The following is a 21,338-nucleotide window of genomic DNA, read 5'->3' as shown; positions in this document are numbered from 1 at the left end:
TATCAAAAATATGTCCTAAAATTGGCCATTGTCAAATTTGTTTGTGTTTTTTTAAATAAAATACGAAGAGACCATGAGAAAGACATGGTCTTACTTTTTCAAATAACACTGGCTTTTTTTTCCTTTTCTTTTATTACTAAACATAAATGCTCCAAAAAGAGCAAAATTGGGGGGTGGGGTGGTGAAGAGGAATGGGCTGCCTGGCTCTGTGTAACAAAAACATCTGAGATTCCCAGATATTAAAATGTATTCTGCACTGCTTGAATTCTCTTTTCCTTTGGGTTTTTCAGATGTTTCAGGGTACGTGGTGTTTTTGTAAACTCTACGGTACTTTATTTTTTTTTAATGTTTGTTTATTTTGAGAGAGAGAGCATGTGTGCAAGCAGGGGAGGGGCAGAGAGAGAGGATCTCAAGCAGGCTCCACACTGTTAGTGTGGAGCCCGATGTGGCGCTTGAACTCATGAACCGTGAGATCATGACCTGAGCTGAAATCAAGAGTTGGATGCTTAACTGACTGAGCCACCCAGGCACCCCAACTCTACTGTACTTTAAATAGTGCCTTCAGACAAATGTAGACTCCTTTTCAATATTAAACATCAAAGGAAAACCATAAGCATATTGTATGCTTTAGTTTCTATAAATGAAGAAACAGATTTGCAGGCAACTTCCATGACATCTTCTTTGTTTATATAAGGATTGACAGAAAGGAAGGGTTACTTCAGTTTGACTATGATCATCTAAAGACTACTAACCCCCAAACTACCATTACAATTACATTTTCAGGGTAGTGATCAAAGCTTTTATGAGTTATAGATACTTCTGCAGAATAGTACATTATTTTTCAGATGTGAAAAATTGGAAGTATCTTACTATTTGGAAATACTGTTTACTTAGCTCTAAGATGCCACCAATCATAAAACCATTAGCTTACAAACAGCCTTTCGGGGGGGGGGGCAAGAAATACCTTTTTATAAGACATTTCCTAATTTAATGCATTTAAAATGAAAGGGGGAGGAATGAATTTTAGAATTTGAGAAAATGCTACAATAAATTTTAATTATAAAGAACACATATATAATGTCCAACTTTTAAGAAAAAAGTTTTTTCCCCTTTTGATAAAGTTGCCCTTTTTATTTACTTTTTAATTTTTTTTAAGTTTTATTCATTTTGAGAGAGCGTGAGTGGGGGAGGGGCTAAGAGAGAGAATCCCAAGCAGGCTCTGCACAGTCAGAGCACAGAGCTGAACATGGGGCTCAAACTCATGAACCATGAGATCATGACCTACGCCAAAACCAAGAGCCGGACACTCAACTGACTGAGCCACCCAGGCGCCCTTAACACTGGCCTTTTTAAGTACTGCTTTTGTTAAAAATTTTTACTTACCTAAAGTAAAGGTAAAGTCATTGAGGAACAAAAGTAGTAAATTTCCCTAAGAGTGATACTGCAAAAATGAAAAAAAAAAAAAAAGAATAATGATAAGTATTTTATTTTATTAAGAGATATTTTAAAAACTACTTTTTTTGGTTTAACAAACTGATATGTATAAATTCCACCCAAACCTGTAAAATGATCATTCAGTTAACAAACACTATCACATACTTATTCTGGGCCAGACACTGTGCTAGATTCAGACACACCTCAGATATTAGTCACATCATTTCACAAAATTAAAGAGTTTAATATGGGACAATTAAAAAATAAACTTGACTTTTGTGTATTATGTTTCTCCTTAAGTTCTATTCATATATTCCTTCATTGATTCAGTAATAGTAATGCGTAATTTTCCCACAAACTTCATCTTTCTATGTAGAGACAATGTTGGTAAAATATTCTTGTAATAAAGTATTTTCTTGTAAATGTAGACTTTCACTTGAACTCTTTATTCAAATCTCATTAACACTATATAAGTCCTTACGGGAGAGCTACAAATTTTTCATACAGATTTTTAACTCCAGCCTTTGTGAGATAGAGAAAATCTTTGCTGAGCTTCTTAGGAAAGGAAAAAAGTTGCCTTCAGTAACTTGGTATTTAAATCAAACCAAAAGTACCACCTTACTATGTCATTAACATGCAGGAACAGCCTGAAATATATGTATGTCACGTGTACTTTTTTTCTCTCTCCTTTACTGTGACATCACCTGGGGAAATCCAGAAGATTGGATAACCAAGAAATGCCTAATCAAGACTCTGCTGTGCATGTGAAAATGGTGGGTATTTGAGTATTCCCAGTTCCATTTATTCATGGTGAATCTTCACCACTTCTACCTCTGTCTCTAACCAGATCATTAATTATGGGACTGTAACTTTATCCAGATCTCCCTTCACAGTGTTTCACACACAATAGAACCTCAAGTATTTGTTGAATTGAATTTCACCTTACCTTTGAAAAAATTTTTGCTTGAAATATAATGTGTATTGTAGTGTTTCTCAGCATATGAAATGGTTACCCCATTCCTTTTTGTGCTAAATTTTCCTTGCTCAGCAAAAACACACTTAAATCACACAGCATGAGTTGTTTTATATTCAGCATCTGAATTAAAACAACAAATGTTTAAATTAAAAAAAAAACTTCTTGTGTCACAGTAGAGTTCATTGCATTGTAGACATTAGGAAAAGGAAGGAAAAATAAAGGTTTTGGAGTCAGAGCTGGCTTCAGATCTTAATGTAGTCCATAAGAGCTGTGATACCCTTGAATGAGGGCAACAGTCTCACCTTTAAGAAATGGTATGAAACCACCAAACTCTTGTTGATTTATTCATATTCTTTCCCAGCTTTATTGAGATACAATAGACATTATATATAATTGTGAGATATTTAAAGTATACAATGTGATGATTTGAGATTTGATATACATTGTGAACCCATCTCGTTAATACATCTATCACCTCACATATTTACCTTTTTCGGGGGTGGGGAGGAGAACATTGAAGTTCTACTCTCAGCAAATTTTAGTTATACAATAGAGTGTTATAAACTATAGTCACTGTAGCATACATTGGATTTTTAGACCTTATTCATCTTATAAATGAAATGTTCTTATTTATATTTAATGGAAAAGTATGTAAAGTGCCTAATAGCACAAAGTAAGCACTCAGTAAATGTTAATTAACTATGTAAGTAGCATTTATTTGCATGTGTGGAAAAAATTATATCTTTTGCATATTCACCATGGTAAAATCCTAAAAATCAAAATTTCCCCCTCTCTTTTAAAGAGGACAACTGTCCCACGATCACCTTATATTTTCTTTATCTGTTTTGTTGTCCTTCTTCCTCTTCTCTATTTTTTTCTTCCTCTTTCTTTTTTTTTTTTCATTTGAGTCTGTAAACCAGAACACGACTTAGCATGCAAACAGCTTTGTGTCACAATTAATAAATCTCTATGTTCAGCTTAGCTGTCCTCATCCAGCGTGCAACACGAAGGGAAGGCTGCCTCAAAGTACTGATTAAGCTGCCATCGGTGTAGTTATTGCTATTAGGATAGAACATATGAAATTGCTGTGCTTTTGTATGTTGAATAGTCCAACATGGGCAGTTTTGATTGGTTCAGCCAGATACATCATTCAGCATGGTCTTTGCTTCCATTGCCTGGTTAGCATTTGATTCTTTGCTATTGAATGTTTATGATATGTAGAATTAAGTCAGTCCAAACTTTTTTTTTTTTTGCTTGAGTTGATGTTTTGTTTTTTTTTTTTTTTTTTAATTTTTTTTTCAACGTTTATTTATTTTTGGGACAGAGAGAGACAGAGCATGAACGGGGGAGGGGCAGAGAGAGAGGGAGACACAGAATTGGAAACAGGCTCCAGGCTCTGAGCCATCAGCCCAGAGCCTAATGCGGGGCTCGAACTCCCGAACCGCGAGATCGTGACCTGGCTGAAGTCGGACGCTTAACCGACTGCGCCACCCAGGCGCCCCATTGAGTTGATGTTTTTTAACCAAAATGAATACTAGTGATGTAGGAATGTCCTACCGTATAATGTGTTGTTACCTGGGTCCAAAACCCTCTAGCGTGTCTTCTTTGGAAGTAGCACTGTAGTCAACCCACAAAGAGACTGTTGAAGGAAAACAAGCCCCAAAAACAGGTACATATTTATTTACTTTTTACTTTTCATTGCATTAATTTGCACAGTTTTTACCTTTGGTTTTGCTTTTCTAAAAATGTTGGTAACATCTTTTAGGTTGACAGCTCCTTTGGATGTTATTCTTAACTTCTTATGATCTGGCTCCAAATCTCTTTCCATACTTCACACACACACACACACACACACACACACACACACACACCCCTCCATGTACACTAAACTTCTAAACAAAGAGAGCTATTTATCTTTTTCCCACATTAGACCCTCCACTTTGACTCTTGATCTCAGCATATACAAGTCCTGCTTCTGTTTGAAAGCCTAGCTCAGTTGGTTCTTCTTTTGGCCCCAGCGGAAATAATCTCAGTGACTTCTGTTCCTCTTGCATTTTATCTGGACATCTGGGCAGTGGATTTCTTATTTGGGCTCCTATATTACAGACCATGTTAGAGAACATGCACTTGGAGCATAAAATGTTTATCTTACTAAAATTTTTGTATTTCTTACAGAGCTGCCTTGTACTTAATGATTAAATGGTGAATGAATCAAAGAATTTGGCCTACCCTCCCTTAATATAGAGACAGGCCAAATATATGGTAGGCAGGGGGAGATGGCAATCACTGTAATTTAGTAATGCATAATCTTCCAAATAAATCATAGAGTCATCTATGTATGAGGGTGAATGTACCAGTCTGAATAGGTGACTTTGGATCTAAACTTTCTATGTAGCTACATGAAAATTGTAGTGCCCCCTCCTTTGTATCAATGTAGTAATGAAATCTTTTGCTTGTACCCAATATGAACACTGGAAAACAAAAAATATTTCCCCTGAGAACTTTGGACAGAGATCTTTAAGTCATTTAAACTAATTTTTATTGGGCCATTTTCAGAAAATACAGGTAAAATTAGGACACTTTTGTAACTATACCATGTAGATCTCTGTTATATCTTGTCTTAGTGTATCTGCAAGATAAAGATAATATCAAATAATCAAATATTTCTGTAGAGTTGTGAATACAACTGTATAGCTTTGAAATCAACTTCTTCAGAAATCACTGCTTTTTTGAGTAAGGAAGTAGACTAATGATTAGGAGATCATTTCATCTGTACAAATACATTTTATTAAAGATCAGCCAGAATACGTGTATTTTAGGTTTTTGTGAGGTCATCTTTAGGATTGATTCAGATTTGGCTCCAGTCAACCAAAATGCCCTGATTCTTGTCAGGAAAACTTTACTCTTTCAGCATTTTACATTATGGCCTTATGAAATGAATTTATTTTCTTTTGTTTGTACGTAATGGACGTTTTTAGCCACTTATTTATTTTCCATAAAATTAAGTTGAGAAGTTTTCAGACAATTCAAAATAACTCGCCTTTCAGATTTGAAGTATCATTATTTTAAGTGCTACCAAATAGGTGTGTTTTTGTCCAAGAGGAATATGGAAGGGATTTGAGGAGGTACCAAAAGTGTGTGATGTATGATGAATGTATATTCCTGCAGTATACTTCTTAATGTTCTGGTATTCTGATATTCTTTGACACATTTCATATAGTGTTTTAAAATTATATTTCTTAGGTAGAATTCTAAAATATTTGAGTAAAATGCCCAGTATCTCAAGTTCCTGAGAGATATTTACGATATGCTTTGGTGACATTATATGTGTATCGTGGAAGTGGGAGGGAGGGATGTAGGTATTATTGCCATATAACCCAAAGCAGAGATGTAATTATCATTTTAAAATTTCTTACACTTATACCCTCTTTCCTATTGTGTTCTTTGGAGAAAGTTGCTGCTCTTTCGTCTGTTTTCATCACTGTGATTTCACCTTGGTGTTATTTGGGTATTTCCTACTTATTTATCTGAAAATGAATGGCTTTGTGTTGCACAGAAGCAGGGATATCAATGCCTCCATCCTCTGGTTGCCTTTCTAATAGTTTTTAACCTGGCAGAAACGGGCTTACTTTGAAGTAGCCTTGGTACTTTTTTCCTATCCGTTATCTGAAACAGGTTATACTATCCTATTGGAAAAAAATGTGTTTTTTTAATTAATGTATTGTAGAATGTGATTTGCATGAGACAGGACATCTTTGTCAGTATGGACACACCGAAATGTTTAATTCTCTTGGTGAAAATATAGTTAGTGGCATATATCTGCTGTTGCTTTCATATCTTCTGTTGTTTTCAGTAATGGGTTAGTTATTAAGTCAAACATGGGCTGACTACTACACATCTGCCAGTTAAGGCAGATGTAAGAGCAGAATTTAGTTGTTAGGAAATGAACATACTAGTTGAAGTATTTGTAAGGGAGCTACAGAAATGATGTTCCAAAACAGCAACAGTTTCTAAAACTCAGCGGGAAAGCAATAGCGTTGTAAGTACTGTTGATTATCATATCTCTGACATCTAGTGTCTGACAAAAAGTAGATACAGGTAAATATTTGTTAAGCAAATTAAATGATTAACAAATGAAGAAAAGGAATATAGGAATAAATGCCTATTTGCTTTTCTCATCTATTGAAAAATCACTATAAAATGAATATTTAGGTAACCTTTATTCTGTTGACACCTTTAACGTCCAATTAAGTTGAAGAATCTCAGTATGTAGGTTAGTTGCATTGCAGGTTATCCTATTCTATTTAAATATGGCTTTAAAAAAATTTTTTTAACATTTATTTATTATTGAAAGACACAGAGAGACATAGCATGTGCATGGGAGGGGCAGAGAGAGGGGGGAGACACAGAATCTGAAGCAGGCTCCAGGCTCTGAGCTGTCAGCACAGAGCCTAACGCGGGGCTCAAACTCACAAACCACAAGATCATGACCTAAGCGGAAGTCGGACGCCTTACCGACTGAGCCACCCAGGCGCCCCTAAATATGGATTTTAAAAATTAAGCATATTGTAGGATCTTTCATTAGTGGAAAAAAGTGTTAATGTTAGCATTTCTCTTTCCTGTGCACTTCTGCATTTATCTTTCAGTCTTAGGAAAACATTTTAGCCTTTTCTGATTTTCTAATTTTGGTCATTATGTAGAGAGAGCAGAGGACCTGAGAAACTTAACTGGTCACATGCTCTTGGAGCAGAGATGTAAGGTCTAGGGAATTTTTTATGACCATATCTGAGATACACATGAAATATGCTACTATTGATGGTAACATACCCAGAATAATAGCATATGAAGTAAATAAAGGTTACTGGATACAACCCAGTATGGAACCTTGATTTGAGGTTCTCTTACTATCTTTTCATACTGTGGAGCTATTAACTACCCCATAACCACAACACCCCCCCCCACTCCCCCCCCCCACCCCCCACCCCCCCCCCCCCCCCCCCCCGCCACACACACACCCTGCATCTTCTTATACATGTGCTGTAAGAGCACTGTGCTTGTGCGTTTTACTCTGGTCAGTTTCATTCTCCCTGTGATAGGGTAGAAAAAAGAAATAATAATTAATGTTACACTGTTGAGCAACACTAAATCCTTAGTAAACCGCTTAGTAGCAACCTAAGCCCAGGTGGTCTAATATATATATATATTTTTTTAAGTAGGCTCCACACCCAACATAGGTCTTGAACTCTCGACACCAAGATCAAGAGTCTCCTGCTGGTGGTCTCATACCTTTTAGTAGTTGTCTTAACTTGAAATAAATACTTTGTAAAATTTAGGCCAAGAACAATGAAATTATTTAGGATTTAGCACAATATAAAGGCACAAAGATATTGAAGCACCTTTTCAAGTTAAATATATTTTAAAAATATTTTAGTTACCTATACAAAGGTACACTTGAGGACAATAATACTAGCTTATCTTCAGGTCATAGAATTCCAATGTTTATTTTCTTTTTTATATTTTTCTGTTATTTCTGTGGTAACCATGCACAACTTTTATAATTAGAAGGATTACACTTTCTGACAAACATAATTTTGTTTTAATCTTCCAGATGGAAACTGTTGATGTGCTTCAAAAAATTTTGTGTGTATAAATGGTAATTTGATATGATGGTTTGCTTTTTTTTTTTTTTTTTTAATAGTGCCTCACCGTTTTTATATCTTAATATAAGCTTCTGCTTGGTATCAAAAGAACCTGGGAAAAGGGGAATTAAAAGTAGTTAATTAACTTCTTTTAATTTTTTAGATGCCAGAATTCCAGAGAAGTTCAGTTCGAATCAAGAACCCGGCAAGAGTAGAAGAAATTATCTGCGGTCTTATTAAGGGAGGAGCTGCCAAACTTCAGGTGAATAATTATCAAGAAGTCTTTACTATTAAACCTTTATTTTTAATGTTCAGGCACACGCGTTCATCTCGTTTTGCTAAAATCTGGGTAATACTAAGTACTAAGCTAATTAATGCTGTGCAAAAGTATTAAGCCATTTTTAAAAAATATTTATTTATTTTGGGGGAAAGCCCAAGAAGGAGGGGGGCAGAGAGACGGAGACAGAGGATCTGAAGCAGGCTCTGTGCTGACAGCTCAGAGCCTGGAGCCCCCTTTGGATTCTGTGTCCCCCTCTCTCTCTGCCCCTTCCCTTCTCACACTCTATCTCACTCTCTCTCCCTCTCTCTCAAAACTAAATAAATATTAAAAAACATTTTTTTTTTTAAAATAATGTGTATTTATTTTGAGAAGAGGGAGAGAGAGAGTGTCAAGCAGGCTCATCGCTATTAGTGCAGAGCCCCATGCACGGCTCTATCTCACGAACTGTGAGATCATGACCTGAGCCGGTATCAAAAGTCAGATGTTTAACCGACTGAGCCACCCAGGCACTTCAGTTTCAAACCATTGTAAGAATAATACTCAAGGGGCGCCAGGGTGGCTCAAGTCGGTAAGCGTCTGACTTCGGCTCAGGTCATGATCTTGTGGTCTGTGAGTTCGAGCCCCGCGTCGGGCTCTGTGCTGACAGCTCAGAGCCTGGAGTCTGTTTCAGATTCTGTGTCTCCCTCTCTCTCTGACCCTCCCCCGTTCATGCTCTGTCTCTCCCTGTCTCAAAAATAAATAAACATTAAAAAAATTAAAAAAAAAAAAGAATAATACTCAAATTTCAAATCAAGTTCAAATTAAGATGTAACTTTATTAGTGAATAACTGATTTTTTTAATTCTTTGAAAAAACTTATTAATGCTTATTTTTGAGAGAGAGAGAGAGAATGTGAGTGGGGAAGGGGCAGAGAAAGAGGGAGACACAGAATCAGAAGCAGGCTCCAGGCTCTGAGCTGTCAGCACAGAGCCCGACACAGGACTCGAACCCACGAACCGTGAGATCATGACCTGAGCCAAAGTCAGATGCTCCACTGATTGAGACACCCAGGGGCCCCTCATTCTCTCTCTCTCTTTTTTTGAAATGTTTATTTATTTATTTATTTATTTATTTATTTATTTATTTTGAGATGGAGGGAGAGAAGGGGTGTGCAGAGAAGGGGCAGAGAGAGAGGGAGAGAGAGAATCCCAAGCAGTCTCCGTGCTGTCAGCACAGAGCCGGGGCTTGATCTCACAAACTGTGATATCATGACCTGAGCCAAAATCAAGAGTTGGATGCTCAGCCAACAGCCACCCAGGTGCTCCCCCCAAAATTTTTCCCTTTTTAAAACACTTCTGAAAAAGTATTTAACCCAGTCACCTAAGTTTCAAGAGCTGGTAAACTATCTCCATGTATCAGTATCATTCATTCATTGGTATGCTTTAACTACATAGCAAGTTAAATAAAAAATGTGATAGTATCAATAACTAAGAACTTTATATCATTTATTTATTTATTTACTTATTTTGCACAGATAGTATATGCTTTTTATTATGGTAAAACACATTATATGAAATCTGTTCTCTCAATAAACGTTTAAGTGTTCAGTACAGTATTGTTAACTCTATGTATATTGTTGTACAGCAGATCTCTCAAATCTCTTCATCCTGTGTGACTAAAACTCAATCCCCACAGGACAACAATTCCTCATTTCTTTCCCTTCCCACACCCCTCTCCCGCCAGCCATTGACAGCCACCATTCTATTTTCCACTTCTATGAGTTTTACTAATTTAAATACCTCACATAAGTGGAATCATGCAGTATTTGTCCTTCTGTAAGTGGCTTATTTCACTTAGCATAATGTCCCCTCAAGGTTCATCCATGTTGTATAGTATGACAGGATGTCCTTCTTTTTAGTTGAGAGCCTCATATAATTTAATTGCTTCCACTGCCTTTTTGTACATTGACTAAGTAGTTTGAAATTTTGCAACATTTTATCTCTATCAAGAACAGTAGCCCAATCACCTGTAACTGAAGATTCCCCTACCAATTAATCAGATTTTATTTGGTGACAATGCTAGAGCACTGAAGGTATCACTCTGTGGTTAAGATAGCTCCCAGGACTTAACTGCACGGCAATACCTTCAGTGCCCTGGCATTGCCACCAGATAAAACCTGGTTAATCAGTACAGGGATCTGAGTTTGCAGGTGATGGGGCTGCTATTCTTGATCAAGAGCTGCAGTAGAAAGCAGAATGCAGCGAATAACCAATAGTGGATGTTAGGGACTGAGCACAGTCCCATGCCTCTAAGTGCAGTACATGTCTAGCCTTGGTGGCTGTATTTTCCATGCCTTTCCCCCCTTTTTTTTACAGATAATAACAGACTTTGATATGACACTGAGTAGATTTTCCTACGAAGGCAAAAGATGCCCAACATGTCATTGTAAGTGTGGCGTTCATAAACAAATTTCATGAAAGTGATTCCGTTTTCAGATCCACTCTTATCTGTATTATCTATGAGATTGACTGCAGTTTGCTCTTCTTTTTGGACATTGAAAATAAGAGGACCTGCCTTTTTCTTCTTATATTTCGAGGGTTTGTTTTCCCCCATGTTATACAAATGGGTATTATCAGGTATGGTTTTGGTTATAAAAGGAATGAAGACTTCTGAAATTTTTCTCCAAATGTGGTCTGTTCATTATTTAATCAAGAAATATTTAAATGGACTTTAAACTTTGGATTAACCTAATATTTCTTAGAAATAGCATTTTTATCAACTACTGTTTTCTAAGAATGTCACTGAATTTTTGCAGTGTTGATTTATAAATTAAGTAAAAGAGTGACTAAATAAATATCAAGTTATGTGTTTTCCAAACTTGGCAGTCAGTGTTAAAAATAATCCTCTTCAACCTGACAAGCAGTGATACAAGTCCTCTCATTTACTGGCGCTGCATGTGTAGTTTGAGAAATTGTTTTGATAATTTATATTAAAACCACTAGAAATCATACCCTTTGGCCCACCGATTCTTGGAAAATTTTTAATGAAGTCCTTCTAAATGTAGGAAAAAAGCTTTAGATCCAAGGTATGGATTTTAAAGCCATTGGATCCTCTAGCAATGTCACAGTTTGGATTTTAAAGCCATCAGATTCTCTAGCAATGTCACTTGTACCATAGCACTAAGACCAGAAGTTGTAATGACCATGCTAGTGGACTTGGCATTTAAACTTAAAAGTAGTGAGTTATTTAAAGTAGTGGTAGCATCAATCAGAATATTTCTTTTAATGCTAGTTTGCTTTCACTCTTCAGATGTCATTGACAACAGTAAGCTGGTTACAGATGAATGTCGGAAAAAGGTAAACACTAACAGTAATCCAGAGTTACTCAAAGACTTCATTAGCCTTTTTGCCTGAGAATTTCTTCAGGTTCATTCACACAAACAATGGATATAAAGTGCTTATCACCATACCTGGCACATAGTAAACAATGAATAAATATTTTATTGTGTGGATTATACATACTCAACATTATTTTAAAGAAAAAATTAACTTTTTAACAAAGACAATAAAATTAACATGAGAAACTTTTAGTTGATTATCAAAATATTCTGATGTCCTTACATTAAGTGTACATTAAAACAAAAGTACTTTGATTTTGTGTAGATATTGCTCCTTTATTTATTAAACTTAAAAGTTTATTTATTTTGAGAGAGAGAAAGAGAGAGAAGGGGAAAGACAGAGAGAGAGAGAGAGAATCCCAAGCAGACTCCTCACTGTTAGCACAGAGCCCGATGTGGGGCTTGATCCCACAAAATGTGAAATCATGTCCTGAGCCAAAATAAAGAGTCAGATGCTTAACCAACTGAGCCACCCAGGCACCCCAGTTTTGCTCCTTTAAATTAATCAGGAAATTGCCTCAGTCCTCTGCTTTCCTTGAGTATGTGTCTATCTAGGACTGCAGGTGTGAATCAAATTTAATACTTTGATATGAGAACAGAAGCTTTTTTGTAGTAATAATTTGATTATTAGTCGATTTCACTGAATTGCTGACCTGAAAGTACTTAAAAAAAGAAAGGTAGTTTTTTGCAGGTACATTTTGTTACATGTATACCAAGGTCAACAAAGATCTCCTTAGTTGATATATATATTAGCTAAGTGCTCGTGATCTAATTTTTAACAGCCATTTATGGCAAACATTTGTTGACATTGTTTTGCTTTCTATAAAACTATGCAATTTAATGACAACTCTGTCATCTTCATAATTAAGTTATTCATTTATTTCTAGTTAATGCAACTAAAGGAAAAATATTATGCTATTGAAATTGATCCTGTTCTTACCATGGAAGAGAAGTACCCCTATATGGTAGAATGGTAAGTATGTATCGGGTAAGGGGAGGGTTAAAAATATAATAACATAACACTGCAGTTACAACTAATGGCTTATTTTTTTCCCTATGCTGTATATAAATAGATTCATAAATTATCTAAGGAGTTATAGCAGTGAATAAATACAACAAAATGAACCTAATTTTCTAATCACTCAGTGTAGAATTTGCTTTGTTCTGTTTGTTTGTTTGTTTGTTTTTTAATGGACAAAATGTGGGCTGCATGTGTAAAGAAAAAGAATTGGGATTTAAATTGATTCTGAACTCATTTGGAGCCAGCAGGTGACATAGTTGGTAAGAAATGGGCCTCTTGATGTTGGCTGTGTTCGTGGAAATGGAGCCTTTCAAGCTGACCACACAGAAAGCATTGTGTTGAGTCCTGAGAGAATGCTGTTAAGAGAAATGTTGACAGACTTCGAGTGTGTCAGATGGGTCCACTAAGAAAATCACAGGAACTGGAGCCATCCCATTTGGGAAAGATTTCACTGAAGAGAGAAAGCTGTGATTTGAGAAGCAACAACTATGGTTTTTGAATCTTAAGAGGACAGGAGTGATGTTCTTTATCTTCATTATCCTATGACCTAAACTGAATGCCTTGTACACTTAATCAATGTTTATGGTACAAAATGTTGAAAAGTTGGACCTCTGTGGAAGCAGAACTGGAAGCAGACTTAGAAGGTTTAAGAAGACCAATTTCAGCCTGATGAAAGAAAGGACTACCTAGTAATTAGAATTTTCTAGCAATGATACAAGCTTCCCTGGAAGAATGAGCTCACCAACGTGATGGGAGCTGATCCAGAGTGGGGGGTCCCTTAGGAATATTGCACGATGATACTGGGTATCAGGTGGAGAGGTTCTAAAGGCCTGTTATGGAGATGCTTTGATTATAGGTACTTTGATATAATTTTAAATCATGTGTTTATCAAACTTGTCAAAACAAGGGTTTTCTCTCTTGTGTGCTAGAGAGCATCTTTAGTACTGAGGTGTTTCACAACAATTTAGACTACAAACAGGTGAAACAAATGGCTTTGCACTAATTCTCATAATCGGAGAATGCCTCTCAGTTGGATTTAGTTCTTTGAAGACTAAGGAAAGGTGTACACGTAGTAGCCTTTCATTGTCTCATTAACACATTTAAACTAAAACTTTGGGGTGAACTGGGAAATACAATAAGAAGATGGTCTATTGATTTGAGAACCATAGGGTATATGCTCATTAGTGATGAATTTAAATTTCTAAAATTTAAGTCCAAAATATGATGAATGAAATACTGCATTATCTGTCACTGAAAAATGCCTTTTAATAAAGATGATGGTTTTGATTTGCTTGAATCAATATTCTTTTTCTTTGGTCATGAACTCCAGGTATACTAAAGCACATGGCTTGCTTATTGAACAGGCTTTACCAAAAGCTAAACTTAAAGAAATCGTGGCAGAATCTGATGTTATGCTCAAGTAAGTTTCTAGAGTGTTTTTTGCTGTTAACTGTCTACAGACTTACATATGTACTCAAGTGTATATTTATATTAAAATAATCTATAACTATATTACTTATAAAAATGTAGCCAAAATATGCCACCTATCACAAAATAATGATAAGATGAGGAATTTAGAATGATATATTAGATCTTGGTGTAGGAAGTAAGAGCCTTATGAGATTTAAGTTCTAATCTGCATTTCCTTTCTCTACATTAAAAATTTCAAGACTTGGGGTGCCTGGCTGGCTCAGTGGGAAGAATGTGCGACTCCTGATCTTGGGTTTGTGAGTTCAAGCCCCCTGTTGGGTGTAGAGATTACTTAAATAAAAAATACTTCAAAAATATTTTTTAAGACTAACTTAGAAATTTATGAAACCAGGACCATTGTAGAGTTTTTTAGCAAAATTCTTTTGAAAGACATAAAATATAAAAGGAACATTTATAACTCAAGTTGAAAAGAAGTTTTTTGCTCATACCCTGTTTATAAAATTACATGAATCTACTTTCTGAATTCTCAAATTTCCTTGAAAACTATCTCTAGGAAAGGTGAATATGATTTAGCAAATGATAAAAATATTTGTATTACATGAATGATAAGATAGAAACATTTTTAAGCTTCTTTTCAATACTGTTTACCACCTCTAAAAATTTTCGACTTATTAGGTAAATATGATGATGTCATGGGGGTTTTTTTGTTTCGTTTTTTAATGACCTACATTTTAAGGTGACCTACTTTTTTTTGTCAGTTATTTATTTTGAGAGAGAGGGTGTGCACACAGTCAAGTGGGGAGGGGGCAGAGAGAGAGAGAGACAGATAGACAAACAGAATCCCAAGCAGGCTCTGCGCCGTCAGCATGGATCCCTTGCAAAGCTCCATCCCTTAAACTGTGAGATCATGACCTGAGCTGAAAATAAGAGTCAGGTGCTCAGGATGTTCAACCGACTAACTGAGCCACCCAGGCATGCCTCTAAGGTGATCTACCTCTAAGGAGGAAGGTATTAAATGTCAGAAAGAGTGTGAAGACAGCTAGTAAGCATTTCATTCCTTTGTAGGCAGCTTAACATATAGCCCAGGAAGAGTAAGGGAAGAAACTTAGATTAATAAGTTAAAAACATTACCTACAGCCACGCCTTAAGCAGGAGAGATGCCAGTTGTAAAGAGAATACATTCAGTTCCTGCCCCTCCGCTTTCCTGAGAGGAAATAGTTGAGCAAGATGGCAAGCGGGAAGTGTTTCAGCCCATTTCTCAATGGGTTTTCCAGGGTGTGCTTTTTTCCAGTTGTGGTTAATTATTTGCTGTTAAATGGTATACATTGTGAACTGTAGGCTTATGTCCATATTTAATGAGAGTCTAAAATCATCTAATTTGTATCATTAGAATTTATTAAAAGCAAGGCAAAGAGTGAACTATTTGGAAAAACTTGTACTAAAATTGTCATATACATCAGTAACCCTGCTCTGAGGCAGGATTCTGGAAAGGGAATATAAATGGGCCATGGAATTAGGTAGAAATGTTTTGCTTTTTTCATTTCTAGGTGAAAGGATATATATCTATATCTTGCTTTTTAACAATCAATTCCTACCTCCATCTTGCAGGGAAGGGTATGAGAATTTCTTTGATAAGCTCCAACAATACGGTATCCCTGTGTTCATATTTTCGGCTGGTATCGGTGATATACTAGAGGAGGTGATCCATCAAGCTGGCGTTTATCACCCAAACATCACAGTAGTGTCCAACTTCATGGATTTTGATGACAATGTAAGAACATTTTTCATAATTACTTTTTAAATCTGAATATATCATTCTAAATAATTCTTCATAATTATTTTCTTCATAAGTAATTTTTCTTCATAATTACTTTTAAAATCTGAATATATTTTAATCATGTAAATGCAGTTGGTTTTTATTATTTAAGGTATATTACTTTATATATATATATATATATATATATATATATATATATATATAAAACATATATATAACGTATATTAAATTAGGTCAGGTCAATAGGCCTACTCTGGGGCTCATCTCCCAGTGTTCTATCTGTATCCATGTTTTAAAAATAATATGCCTTTCTTAAACTTTTGTTTCCCAACCTATAGACTAATATTAAAATTAGGAAAAGTTCTTTTAATGTAACTCAGTGCAGCAACTCTGAAGACTTAATACCCATAGGTGGAAAAAAAGTAAATTAGAACTGACTTTATTTGAATAAATTTTTCAATTCAAGACAATATTGAATTGAATTCAATTCAAGACAATTATGAAGTACATAAAATGGGACCTCTGGTTAGGAAACAAATGAAAAGTTAGAATTGGATGTTCAGCTCACTGTGTTTAACATTTAAAGTACTCTCTAGAAAGTCATTAACTTCTCAGAGCCCTTCTTACCTATCATAAATGTGAAAATAGAACAAACAGAATTTGCAGTTTGGAACCTACTGTTTCAAAGGATTTATGTTTTTATAGGGGGTGCTCAAAGGATTTAAAGGCGAACTAATTCATGTATTTAACAAACATGATGGTGCCTTGAAGAACACAGAATACTTCAATCGGCTAAAAGATAATAGCAATATAATTCTGCTGGGAGATTCCCAAGGAGATATAAGAATGGCAGATGGAGTAGCCAATGTTGAACACATCCTGAAAATTGGATATCTAAATGATAGAGTAAGTATACAGGTCTGTCATTTAATTTTCTTATAAGAAAAAATAAGGATGGAACTTAATAGGCAGTTGTTACTAAAGGTACATGCAAAAGGAGTTAGACACAGTTTGATTGCTCTTTATCCTTTTACTTTGGTGTGATTAAGGGAATTGGGATGTACATCTGTATGCCATCGGTATTAGGGTGGCTTCTCTGGCCTCTCCTACCGGAAACCTTAGCACCCCCAAGTCATGAAAGTCAAAAATGTCCCCAGCATTGCCAGAGAGTTGCTTGGGCAGTCTCCCCAGTTGAGAGCCACTGGACTAGAGAGAAGTGACTTTGGGAGTAAAGCCACCCTGTGGCTATGTTCAAAAGTCTTATGAAAGTAAATTTGATCTACTTCATTTTAGCCCAAAAGATCGAATGTAATAATGAGATCCACACTGAAACAATTTACTTCTCCTCCCTGTATATCCTTTTAATTTTTCTGTTGTTGTTGATTAGGTGGATGAGCTTTTAGAAAAGTACATGGACTCTTACGATATTGTTCTAGTAAAAGACGAATCACTGGACGTAGCCAACTCTATCTTACAGAAGATTCTATAAACAAGCATTCTTCAAGAAGACCTCTGTGCTGTGGGTGCAATTGATGCAGGAACTGCTCACCTGTTCATCTTGCTGAAAGACTTCTATTTATAATACATTCTTGCTCTTGAAGTTTTTTCTCTACGTTACTGAGGTATTTTCAGACATATTGAATCCATCAACTGGAAACTCCTTTTTTCCTCACCTCTCTCAACACACTCCTCAACTATATTTTTTTTAACAGTTAAAAAAAAAAAAAACAAAAAAACCTTAAAGGTAAAATTTGAAAAATAACTCCATGAATTAATTTCCAGAGTGAATTTTGTAGTTTAATGTTATCATGAGGTTTTTGAGGAAACTTTTTACTCTGGGAAAAAAGTCTGTATAAGTTTAAAAAGAAGTTTTATGAAATGGTGAAATAATGTGCATGATTTTAAGTGTTGCTGTTTTTGTCATGTGGGTGAATTATGCTGATGATATCACCATCTCCTGAAATTGTATTATGTTTGGTTATTTTGTTCTTGAAAGTCAGTATTTATCAGAAAATAATGGCACTTGGTGTTTGAAAAACCATTGGTATCCACATATCACTAATCATTACAAAATGTTCTATATTGATGCACTGATAATACACATGAAGTGAAAAACCTTTTAAATTGTACTGTCAAGACCATTGTTGTTCATTCAACAAATATTTATTAAGCTCTTGCAGTGTTTTTCTTGTGTGTGTGTGTGTGTGTGTGTGTGTGTGTGTGTGTGTGAGAGAGAGAGAGAGAGAGAGAGAGAGAGAGAGAGAGATGAATCCTATGTCATTGTCATAGTAGCTATTTAGATTGAATATTTTTAAATTTACGTATTATAAGTTTAAGGATGAAAAGATAGTTGCAGAGAAAATTTAATCAGCCCTTCAGAAAATACCAGGGACTGGGAAAATTGTTTTCCCTCATTGAAAATATCAGTAAAAGAGGGTACTTTGTTGGAGGTCTAATAGTTTCAGAAATAGCCACAGGCAGGGAACAAAGTGGAGCTGGCTCTCATGGTAACTGAAACCGAGTACTGCTGAGTTAAACCGACATTTGTCTTTGCACTCTGACTTCCTGTTCCAAATTTCTGCTGCCCCATAAATGGTTCATACAAAGTTTAGATTTGCCATTGTGATAAATCTGACCCTGGCTCTAACCGTTTCACTCCAGAGTCTCCGAGCCACTAATTCCATAAAGCATCTGAGCTCTGATACACACAGAGCGTATTCCAGCTGGTTCCGGACACTCAGTGTGGTCGGCAATCTCTAGTCCCATTTGATGTGGCAGGTAGGTGAGGTCTTACAATGAAAACCTTTTCCCTGGGGCTGCCCATCCTTACCCTCCACCACTACTCCTTTTTATAATAAACAATGAAACAAAGTTTATAATGGCCAGAAGTAGACTATTCTCTGTTGAAGTATTTCCAAAATCAAACTCAAAACCAAGCTTCCTTTTTTTTTTTAATGTTCATTTATTTTTGAGAGAGAGGGAGGGAGAGTGCAAGTGGGGGAGGGGCAGAGAGCAAGGAAGACAGAGGATCCGAAGTGGATTCCGCACTGACAGCAGTGAGCCTGATGCAGGGCTCAAACTCATGAACCATGAGATCATGACCTGAGCGGAAACCAAGAGTCGGACACTTAACTGACTGAGCCACCCAGGTGCCCCTCGAAACCGAGATTCTAAAAGAAAGAGAGAGAAAGAAAGAGAGGGAGGGAGGGAGGCACCCCTTGAAACCAAGATTCAGAAAGAGAAAGGAAGGAAGGAAGAAGAGAGGGAGAGAGGAAGAAGAAACCAAGCTTCTTGCTTTAAAGCAGATTAGCGTCACATGAGAGTATCAGAATTACCTGGAGGAGTTTTTCATACAGAAAAAAAGTTGGGCATTTCTGATCTAATGAGAACTTTTTATCCCATATTGCAGTTAGAGCTTGCCATATAGACTGTTTTCCAAGGAGTTTATAATATGCTTCTACAAATAAGCATAAGTCATGGTATAAATGTAAAGAATACTGAAGGTATGACCTCCATTCTAGTCTTGGTTCAGCCCTTTACTAAGACTATAGAAGTCAGGCACCTCCCCATCTAACAAAGGCCTTGAGGGCATGCAGTCTTTGTAGCCCCTTATAGCCACTATCAGGATAACTTGAATATCAAGCCAAGGCCCCTGCCTTTTCCACTGCATCCCTGGGACCCTATCACCTCTCACTGCCCCCTGTTCTACTGGTATTTGAAATAATTTGTTTTCAAGTTCCATTTTCAGAGCAGTTTAATGTAGCCAATATAGAGTCAGACTGTTGTGATTTGGATCTTCCTTCTACCACTTAGTAGCTGTGTGACCAGAACAGATTATTTAACCTGTGCCCCAGTTTGCTCATCTGTAAAGTGAAGGTAATGATACGTCCTCCAGATACATCCCTGTGAGAATGAGATGTACTCATCTACATCTACGTATGCATTTAAATTTTGTATTTCCATTTAGAATGGCTTAGCGCAAGTATTCAGTATTGCTGGCTATTTGTCCGCAAAAGTGTGAGCACAGTCTGGGTGAACTGAAGAAACAAAGTTATTTTGTAGCCCTAGTGAACACCGGCAGTGTGGTAACTACCACATTTTCTTAAGAGTCTAAGCATTAGCTGTTAAGAGTTTTGTTTTTTGTTTTTTATTTTGAATTTTACTTTAGGAGGTAAAGCAGTTTTGAGTGCCGAGGTGAACAATTTTGATGAAACCGAAAAACAAAAACTGTCAGAGATACTACTTTGTTCCAGAGTGATTTCACAGGAACTCTGCTTTCCATGATATGTTTGATAAGACCAGAGTTAATTAGGTAGATTATTGAACACTTTTTTTAACCAGACTTCAGGTTCAAGGCATACACCATGGAGAATCAGGAAATAAAAGAGGGGTGCCTGGGTGGCTCAGTCAATTGGTTAAGCATCTGACTTCGGCTCAGGTTATGATCTCATGGTTCATGAGTTCAAGCCCCATGTCGGGCTCTGTACTAACAGCTCACAGCCTAAAGCCTGCTTTGATTCTCTGTCTCCCTCTCTCTCTGCCCCTGCCCCACTTGCACTCTCTCACGTTCTCTCAAAAATAAATAAATAAATATTTTTTAAAAAGGAAGAAAAAATTTCATGGGATCTTGAATAATTTGGAGACTTATCCAAGGTTACCTCAAGATTCACCAGTCCTGCTGTGTTTTATACTTATTTTTGTATTTCAGTACAAGTTTAATAGGTAAGATAAAGTGTGGCTGAGGTGTAAAGGGTACAGGCCTTCAAATCAAACCTGGATCTGAGTCTTAGATTCTAACTACAACATTTCGTAAGTTTCTACCTTTTCAAGGCCTTAGTTTCCTCATCTCTAAAATGGGGTATTAATTTGAGGTGAAGATTGATTCAATGAAGAGTCACTCATCCCACCAAAGATTGAAGTCCTTACTGTGGGCTAGGTTCTAGAGAAACAATTAACACACCAGACATGCTTCCTGCCCTCGTGTAGCCGAAGTCAGATGCTTAACCGACTGAGACACCCAGGTGCCCCTCAAACACTATTTTAATAAGCATGAAAGTGTGATATCTGCAACTAGCAATAAGTAACTGGGAGCAGTATTCTTAGTTTATAAACAGACACCAGATCCCCAAGAAAGCCAAGGGAAAAAGACTTCAAAGAAAGCAAACTTGTTCCTAGAAACCTAAGACATTGAAGTGCTATATATAAGCACTTACGTGTAATTGCACTCAGGCCCACTCTGTTGCCAAAATGAAATGTTTTTTTCTGTCTTTTAAGTAATAATTTTGAAAGGTATTGTAAATTCCTAAGTAATGAGAGATCAAAACTCACCAGGTTTCAACAAAATAATGCAGATTGCTTACGCTCGCAAGATAGCTTAAGTGGTGTTTCAAGCACACAGGTCACAT

The 21,338-nt window shown here is 36.3% G+C and overlaps 2 protein-coding genes across 7 annotated transcripts in view; both read left to right on the top strand.

The window, feature by feature from the left end:
• Positions 1-18,712, top strand: part of NT5C3A (5'-nucleotidase, cytosolic IIIA) — a 53,342-nt gene extending 34,630 nt beyond the window's left edge. For 3 of the 5 annotated variants that reach the window (XM_047097390.1, XM_047097389.1, XM_047097388.1), the window contains 9 exons: positions 2,153-2,207; positions 8,213-8,311; positions 10,683-10,752; positions 11,617-11,663; positions 12,592-12,677; positions 14,056-14,145; positions 15,765-15,927; positions 16,639-16,839; positions 17,321-18,093. In XM_047097390.1, coding sequence (XP_046953346.1) covers positions 2,172-2,207; positions 8,213-8,311; positions 10,683-10,752; positions 11,617-11,663; positions 12,592-12,677; positions 14,056-14,145; positions 15,765-15,927; positions 16,639-16,839; positions 17,321-17,422 — 894 coding nt within the window. In that variant the 5' untranslated portion in view covers positions 2,153-2,171 and the 3' untranslated portion in view covers positions 17,423-18,093. Of the gene's footprint in view, positions 1-2,152; positions 2,208-8,212; positions 8,312-10,682; positions 10,753-11,616; positions 11,664-12,591; positions 12,678-14,055; positions 14,146-15,764; positions 15,928-16,638; positions 16,840-17,320 lie in introns of all 5 variants that reach the window. The other 2 variants (XM_047097387.1, XM_047097391.1) reach the window with 2 other exon arrangements.
• The window catches only part of LOC124524942 (retinitis pigmentosa 9 protein), a 192,175-nt gene that overhangs the window by 98,025 nt on the left and 72,812 nt on the right, over positions 1-21,338 (top strand). The window lies entirely within an intron of this gene.

This window comes from Lynx rufus, unplaced genomic scaffold (assembly GCF_022079265.1).
Source record: "Lynx rufus isolate CCGP_SWC_20201006 ecotype Redwood Valley unplaced genomic scaffold, mLynRuf1.p SCAF_4, whole genome shotgun sequence".
Taxonomy (NCBI): domain Eukaryota; kingdom Metazoa; phylum Chordata; class Mammalia; order Carnivora; family Felidae; genus Lynx; species Lynx rufus.
The sequence above is the reverse complement of the archived record's forward strand: the minus strand, read 5'-3'. Positions and strand labels throughout refer to the sequence as shown.